Here is a 9,259-nt window from a genome sequence, read left to right as displayed (position 1 = left end):
AGGGGCGCTATATGGGGAAAAGCGCTTTTGCCTCGTCATTCTCTGTGCCTTTTACTTTCCTCTGCGATCTCGCTTCCATTCTCGTTTTCCATTTCTCATCCTCCGAGTCGACTCGTCAGCCAAAGCATTGGTCTCATACTCCTTCGCCATCTTCCATTCGGTCTCTGACGAATCTGTCATTTTTATAAGTTTCTGCGTATGCGTGATAATGTCCATACATTCACTAATTTTCACACTGGCCCTCTCCGTAAAAGCGTCGTGTACGGTGTTCTCCTGTAGTGACGCCTGCGCCTCCCGCATCTTGCTACTAATTCTCGTATTCGCATTGAATTGCTGTTCATTGCCCTTCTTTTTAAATGTGTACGTCGATATCTTTAAAAACTTAGATATTTGTACTGATAACTGTCTCTGGTTTTCACTAATCGCGTCCTTAAAGTTTTCTAACTTGCAGACAGCATCCTCTCTAGTTCCGCCAATATTTCACTTTGTGAAATGACGCACTGACTAGTCAATGTTTCCGACTCCTTGATGATGAAAATTTAAATTTGAACGTTCCGTCTACGTCCGAAGCTAGAATGACATAATAACAACCACCCGTGTCCTACCCCACACACATGCTCCAACCTCATTGGACAATACCAAATCGCACGAATTACTCGCCCTAATACGATCTTCACGTACCTATAGGACAAATATTACGCGCTATTCTCCGAAACACGCGCAAATGTAACAATCCATATGTGCAGTAGATTTGGTTGTAATCACTATCAGCAGATTATATAATCTGTATGTTCATGCAGTTAATTTTGTATACATGTAGCTGTAACATCTTGGATGTAGGAGAATTATAGATAAATTATACTCATCTGATAGGCCTTACAATTTACTAATTGATGTTATAACACTCTTATTTTATAACAAAACACTGAAAATAAAGATAAAAACACGTGTAAAATAATAAAAATAAATAATAATTTCGAAAACCTCCTCAAACAAAATTATGTTTTGTCTGTACACTAATTTGTGTAAATAAATTTCCCCCAAGGGGCCCCACTGAAAACGGACAAAACAGACGTGAACGAAAGGTGTCAGGTGTATACGCACGTGCAAATGTTCTTTGCCGATAGCCACCCAACCATGACCGTTCTTGATAATGGGTAACGATATAGTAGCCCCACACAGGGTGGCGGTCGGCAATTTCTACATGCGTACACACTGTAACCACTCGAGCTCATCTTCAATATTTAGAATTAATTTAAATTTCGTATTTGATGAATTTAGAAATCGATTTGAAATCCTTCTTCTTACATTTAAGGTTCTGCTCAAGTCAAAATTGTTGCCTATAATGAGCCACAGAGAAACCATGTTTTTAATATAACATGTCCCTCTTTGACAAATCAGTCAGTATTTTTAAAAAGATATTGAAACAATGTCCCAGTTCAGTAATTTGACTCTACCAATGAAGAGTTAATTTACTACCACAATCCCATTTTTAGCTCAATAATAGTATCAACACATTGTTATTTCTTGTGAGAAATGCAATGTGTTTGTTTTAGTTCAAAATACAATAACTTTAACATAAAGCATTACCTTGATACCAATTCTAGGTGCTCCGGATATTAGTTTTTCTACTTTCATTTATTTTAGTAGATTATTTGCTATATTTCCCATAGTCTTACCATTGACATGGAGGCCGCCATGTTGGTTTCACTATTACAATCATCAATTATATTTAGATGTTCATTCCCTGTCGCCGTCAGACTCTAAACGGAAGTCACACAATTATTCCGCACCAATTTTTTTTTTTTTTTAATTTGATATGCAAGTATCAAGTATATGCAGTAATTCCATTTAAGATAAAATATAGATTACTAAATAGTGTTTTCTTTATTTCGATCCGTAAATACTTTATTTGTTCCTTTTTAGAAACAGAACTCTTTAGTGTGAGAGCAGTTCCGGCGGGTGGTGCGTCCCTATTCACAAACCCTTTTCAGTGGCTGAGTCGTGACAGAAACGAAGTAAAGGTGTAATATATTATTGTTTGGTGTATGTAAAGTGTTGTGCTTAATTGATTGAAGATCGCAAGTTGATGCTAAGAAATAAAGGATGTATTTAGACTGTCAAGCAACACGCTTGACGTGAGCTGTCAAAAACATTCGGTGCAACAAATCACCGAAACGGACCGAAACTGACCGAATCGAACCGAAACAGACCGAATCGGACCGAAACAGAACCGAATCGGGACCGAAACGAAAGGTATTCGATTATTCCAAGCGAATATTACATTTCAATACAGGAAACAGTTTTGAATAATGTTTGTGACCGTGTGTGAACAGAACCATACCAAAACTATTTTGGTCCGATTCGGTCCAATTGGTCCGTTTCGGTGATTTGTCTCACCCGAAACACCTCCGATAAACATTTTTCATATTATTTATTTTGTTTACTTTATCTCATTTATGTTAAAATGGGTTTTAACTAATGGTTTTAAATAACATAAGTTTATTGAAGGATATTAGCAAAAAAACAACCATTATACTATTTATATGGAACCCCGACCTAACCATGTGCCATGATGTGGCAGTTCTCGAGATAGAAATTCATATACAGGGACGATTCTGGACATATAATTTGCTATATATTTGCTCAAAATATGGGTACATCAAGGAAGAAGACTAAGAAAAGGTTTGGGATGTCAACAGGTATCAATTTACTGAAACGTAAAACTGGTCGACCAGGGAGACCGAAATATACATTTGTTATTGACAAGAATACCGGCAAAACTATACCAGGCCCAAGTTCAACTTTATCATTGAAGTTTTACAGAAAGAGGATATTCCAAATTAGAACTCTGCGCTCAGCAAACAGAGCACTTGTGTCACAAAATTCGGTAAAGAAAATATATAGCGTGTGCAATGCATCTGAAAACAACTCAATCAAACTTGAAATAAGTAGAGTGAATAACTTATGTGGAAATGGATACAGGTTTGTCAATCTTGATTGTCTTCAACAACATGTGACGTCTATAACTCTACATGCTTGTCAGTGTGAACATGCGTTGTTGTTGTCAGCGAAAGGTGAAGCCCCTATAAAATTAGTGTCTGAGCAGCGTACACTTGGGTTGGCAAGTGTTTTGTTAGCAGAGTGTCAAGGATGTCGTCAAACATTTACTTTTGAAACAAGTCCGAAGCTTCCTCATTCAAGGAGATTTGATATTAATGTAAGGGCAGTTTGGGGGAGTATTGTAACAGGTGATGGACCTGCTCATATGAATGAGTTTTTGGCAACACTCGACTCGCCAGGTATGTCACAAACATCATTTTCATCAATTGAGGAGGAGATAGGTGAGTGGTGGAAGAATGCTTTGCAAACCGAGTTGCTACTAGCGGGCGCAGAAGAAAGACAGATTGCCATTAACAAGGGTAACTACCATGGGGACGTTCCCAGTATCACAGTGATTGCTGATGGTGGATGGTCCAAACGGACCCATAAACATAGCTATAATGCGCTTGGTGGTGTTGCTATTATTATTGGACAGGAGACCAAAAAACTGCAGCATATTGGTGTACGCAATAAATACTGCTATATTTGCAATAGTGCACAACAGAAACAGCAACCAGCAAAACTCCATAAATGCTTCAAAAACTGGAATGACAGTAGCCAGTCTATGGAGGCTGACATAATTGTTGAAGGGTTTTGTCAATCTGAATCAAAACATGGTGTCCGCTATATGAGGCTGATCGGGGATGGTGATTCGTCTGTCTTCGCTAGGATAAGGGAGCAAGTCCCAATTTGGGGGAAAGATGTTGAAAAACTTGAGTGCTCAAACCATGCTTGTAAATGTGTACGCTCTAAATTAGAGAAACTTGTGGCAGAAAATCCGGCCTACAAGGGCAAACACCATCTCACCAAGATAACAAGAGTGAGAATTGTAAGTACAATACGGTGTGATATTCGCATGAGAACAAATGAGGCTACTTCAAGTGGAAATAGACAGTTAGCAGTAACAAATCTGAAACGTGACATCATTCAGTCAGTCTATCATGTTTTTGGTCATCATGACAACTGCTCGGACTTCTGCAAGGCCAAACCTAAAGCAGATACTGCATCGACATCATCAACTGAAGTAGGTTCTTCACAGTTAACAGTGGAAACGGTCGAAGATGTTATAAATGACCAGGTCAAAATGTGGTCAGAAGGATCCTCCGTAACGGCACAGGACGAGTCCCGCTTAGGAACATCTACAGTTTACAGTAAGGTGGAGAAGTTCATCCTCCAAGATGTGTCAAACATCCTGTCCACCATTGCAGACAAAAGCAGCAGACTTATTGGATGCATGACAACCAACCTAGCGGAAAGTTGGATGCATATCCGTTCCAAATTCGATGGTGGCAAAGTATATAATTTATGTAATAGAGGATCGTGGCATGGAAGGTGTTATGGGGGTGCACTACGTATGAATCTAGGGCCACAATGGTCTCCAAAAGTGTGGAAAATGTCAACTGCAACTGAACCTGGCAACAAATTCACCAGTTTGTATGAAAAAAGGGAAAGATTGCACTTCAACACAACTGTTCACAAATCAAAGCCAGAAACAAAGACAAAAAGATGGAAGAGAAAGATTAGTAGCGTTGCACAGTCCAACACAAAGAAAGCCCGACTATCATATGGACCTGAAGCTTTAGATGTGTCCGATGATGTGATACCTTCAGAATTGGATGATCTTCAGAACACTTTCATTGAAACAAACATCAACTTAACCTGTGGTAAGATAAAGGAAATTGAGAAGGCAACACTCCATCAGTCTCAGTCTGGCTTGTGGCATGATGAAAGAAGAAAGAGATTAACAGCATCCAATTTTGGCCCTATCGTTCGTCGAAATCCTGCTTTACCTGTCTTAAGTATAGTCCGAAAACATCTCTACAATAAATTTCAAGGAAATCGTTATACAAAAAATGGATTACTTCAGGAACACAACACTTTAGAAGAATATAAATTAAAAAAAGCAGAGGAAAACATGAATGTGGAAATTGAACCTGTTGGGCTGGTTATTGACAAGAAATACAAATTCTTGGGAGGAAGTCCAGATGGTAAAGTTTGTGTCGGTAATGGAGAGGTTGGATTGGTGGAAGTAAAGAATGTCCTTTACAACAAAGCATTGACATTATATCAAGCTGCAGAAAGTCAGAAGTAATTCTGTCTAGAAATTAAAGGGGCAAACTATCCCTACGAGAAAAACATGACTATTTCTTCCAATGCCATGGGTTGTTGAATGTGTGCGACTATCCCTGGATAGATTTGGTTGTCCGAACATGTGATCCTTATCAACTACACATCCAGAGAATTCATCGGAATAAGGAATTTTGGGAACGAAACATGCTCCCTAAACTTACAGGTTTCTATCATAAGGTTCTGCTCCCTGAATTAACACTTCCAAGAGAAGGAAAAAGTCCAGGAATAAGAGAACCAGGTATTTGGGTGAGTTTAAACATTAAATTGGTATATAACAGGATAACATGTTGAATGTTAACAGTCATCTGTAAAACTCTGTACTGGTTAAATCCATTACATGACTAGGGTCCGTACAGACCTTGAAAAGGGCTTAGTTTTGAGAGGGGTGCTTAGAAAGAAATACTTAGAAATTATCCTGTGCTTAGTTTTTACATGGAGTGGTTGAAAAATGCTTGTGATTATTGTTTTCCTGTACATGTAAGTATGTCTCCATTTTAATTACAATATTTAAACAAAGTAATTAAAAATAAAAATAGGGAAATGTGTATTCACTGATTACTTGTTAATATGAATTATTACACTTATTTAATTTCTAAAATAATGAAGTGGTTTTAAAGCACATCCCTCCTGTTTCTAGTCATTTTTCTGTACGAACCCTGCTTTAATATGATTAATATGTATAAATATTCTTTCAAATGTTAAAACTCTACACTTTCATTTTTTTAATTTTGATTCTGACATTTACATCATTGTTATTTCAGTATGTTGATTTAACAAGCAAGAAGCCAACAACTGCAAGTAGATGAAAAACACCAACAGACGATGAATTTGACTCTACAGGAAGAAAGAATGCAGCCAACAGAAACAGACCGTCTCTAAGGTACATTGTAACAGTAAGATATTATATCAAAACCCTAAAAATTGTTAACATTATTGATAAAAAATCTATAAAATCTACAATAGAAACATATGCATCCTAATTCCTGTATTCAGGTATAATTTACATAAAGCACGTATACGTTTTCAGTGTTAAACTGCTACTAGACAATATATAAGCAATATGAATAACACCTGGATTACAGGTTAATAGTCTAAGAATGAAATTGGTTCCATAATCTATGACAAATCATAAGGAGACTGCATTGACTGGAATACAAATAGTCTTTATTTAGAAAACAGAAAATGGAGATACCTAATATTTCCTAGTTTCTCACAATGTATGGATTTGACTTTAGTTTAGTGTTATATAAGTATGAAAATTCGAAAATTCAAATATTTACAGGAAAGGGAGAACGAAGACCAAGAAGACACCTTCAGGTAGAAGAAGCAGTACTGATGCAGCCAATATAGTGACAACTCCATCACTAAGGTACATGCAATTAAAGCATATTATTTTATCTGTTTAATTATGTCCCTTCATGACATTCCCTAATCATATAATGTTTGTGGTGAAATAAATATGAATAAGTATGATGTTTCCTAGATTTGTATTTTTACTTCATAGGTCTAGTTCACGAGTCTCAAAAGTGAAATTTGTTGGAAGAAGTGTAAAACACCAGTGGATTATTGATGCAGCAACAGATCAACGTGAATGGTATAAGGGTACAGTGTTGAGTGTTATTTCTGGTGTTGACGGTGAGGACAATGGAGTTTATGAAGTTATATATCAAGGAGAGCAAGAACCGGTCGAAGTTGACCATTTGCTTGAGGACTTCCGATCTTCATCCTTGNGTTTCATTTCCGCTATTTCTTATATTCAGAAAGTCTCTTGATCAAGGAATTTATCCCAATTCCTGGAAAAAAGCTTTAGTCATGCCCATTTTTAAGAAAGGCGATAAACAATGCCCCAGTAATTATAGACCAATAGCTTTATTAAGCACTGTAGGGAAAGTTTTTGAAAAAGTTATTACCAATCTGGATTTCAGCCATTTCACTCTACAGTGCATCAACTAATTGAAATTTATCATAATGTATGTATAAATCTAGAAAACCGTCATCATACCTGTCTTGTTTTTTGCGACATTTCCAAAGCTTTTGATCGGGATTGGCATGCAGGTCGTGTACACAAATTAAAAAGCTATGGAATTAATGAAAATCTTTTAGACTGACTATCCGATTATGTACAGAATCGCCATCAACAAGTCTTCATCAACAATGCTACTTCTCATACTAAAATAACTAATGCTGGTGTACCCCAGTGTTCTGTCCTAGGTCCGCTTCTTTTTCTCTTGTATATCAACGATATAACTGATAACCTTGACAACCCTTCCCATCTTTTTGCTGATGATACTTCCCCATCCGTCTCTTCTCCTTCCGCAATTGAACTTGAAACTACTAATAACCGAGATCTTGAAAAAAATCATTACTGGGCAGAAAATTGGCTTGTTAAATTTAATCCTAATAAACTGAAGCACTACTTATTTCAAATACCAATGCTGAGCTTGATGTCAATCTTATTTTTAATAATGTTAATATTGATTTTATTGAACATCATAAACATCTAGGAATTTTCTTAGATGCTTACTGTAAATAGACTCACCATATTGATAACATTTGTAAAACTGTTACGAAACAAATTCTCCGCAAATTAAAATATACTTTAAATCGCAAGACATTAAACAGAATTTATCTTACTTTTTTACTCCCTCTGCTTGGATACTGTTGCGAAGTTTGGGACGGTTGTACAACTGCCAATGCAAATAAACTTGAAAAACTCCAGTTAGAAACGGCGCGTATTGTCACCGGCCTGCCGTCTTTTGCTAGTAGAGAGTCTCTTTACTTCGAAACTGGTTGGGAAGTCTTGTCTCAATGTCGCACCCGCCGCAAACTTCAACTTTTCTACAAAATTCACAGCAATATGACTCCCTCTTACCTAACTGACCTTCTCCCGCCACTACCTAACTGACCTTCTCCCGCCACTAGTAGCTACTTTAACTCCTTATAATTTGAGAAACTCTGAAACTATTCCATTCCTACTTTCCGTTTACAATCTTCACTTAACTCGTTCATACCTTCTACTTTAAGATTATGGAATGAGCTTGACACTAATATTAAAACTGCACATTCTTTTAAGAGCTTTACAAACTGCCTCAAAAAACAAAATGAAACATTTAAAGTGCCTGTTTTTTACTTAGCCGTTGACCGTAAGTAAGTTAAATATTTTATTAACCAAACTCCTTCATCAATGCAGCCCTTTAGATGATGATCTCTTTAATGTTTATCTAATCAACTCTCCTATCTGTGCATGTGGATATCCTAATGAAAATGCTCATCATTTCTTTTTTACATGCAGTATATAAACTGATCAAAGATTTCAGATGTTTAAAAATCTTCATGAATACTTACCTCTAAGCTTAGAGAAATTAGTGTATGGCCATGAAGATTATTCGAGTGACGAAAATAAAAATTTATTCATATATGTCCAACAGTATGTATCGAGTACTCGCAGGTTCTAGTATGGTTACGTTCTTCTGTCTCCTCTCCAACAGTCCTCATTATCTTTCATATTCATTTTTTAGCTTGTGTCCGTATTACATGGCAAAACGTACACTTGTGTGTTCCTTATTATTTTAGTAAACCTCTGTAATGTTTAACTTTCTTTTAAGTGCACGAGAGCGTGAGTGCAAAAAGTGTGCGTGCGCTTGAATGTATGCGAGTGAATGTGGAGATGTTTCTGTAAATAGTTCCACTTACCGTTGTATATAATGTATGTAATATAGGCATGTGATGGGCCATTCAGTTACAGTCAGTGCGGTGGAAACGAATTTTCGAGAAAGGATGGAAAGAAAAGGAGAAAGCCACAAAGCACGGGACGTGACGAACTGTTGAACGGTGAAAGTATGGAATAGTGCCAGGATATCACTGCGCTGGCTGTGCTGGATGGTTCCATTTTCATGACAAATTTTAAAATCTACTATAATTTGTACATAAAAATAAGAATGAATGTTTGCATTATATGTTGAAAGTAATAATCTCTCTCTCTCTGTCTCTCCCCCTCCTCTCTCTCTCTCTCTCTCTCTCTCTCTCT

General features: G+C 36.9%; 1 protein-coding gene across 1 annotated transcript in view; it reads left to right on the top strand.

Annotated features, from left to right (window-relative positions):
* The first annotated feature begins 5,376 nt into the window (after positions 1-5,376).
* Positions 5,377-9,259, top strand: part of LOC110450996 (myoglobin-like) — a 34,182-nt gene continuing 30,299 nt past the window's right edge. The window contains exon 1 of the mRNA XM_021498817.1: positions 5,377-5,478. Coding sequence (XP_021354492.1) covers positions 5,377-5,478 — 102 coding nt within the window. The remainder of the gene's footprint in view (positions 5,479-9,259) is intronic.

This window comes from Mizuhopecten yessoensis, unplaced genomic scaffold, assembly GCF_002113885.1.
Source record: "Mizuhopecten yessoensis strain PY_sf001 unplaced genomic scaffold, ASM211388v2 scaffold5667, whole genome shotgun sequence".
Lineage (NCBI taxonomy): Eukaryota > Metazoa > Mollusca > Bivalvia > Pectinida > Pectinidae > Mizuhopecten > Mizuhopecten yessoensis.
Note: the sequence above shows the minus strand (reverse complement) of the source record. Positions and strands in the feature narration are given on the sequence as shown.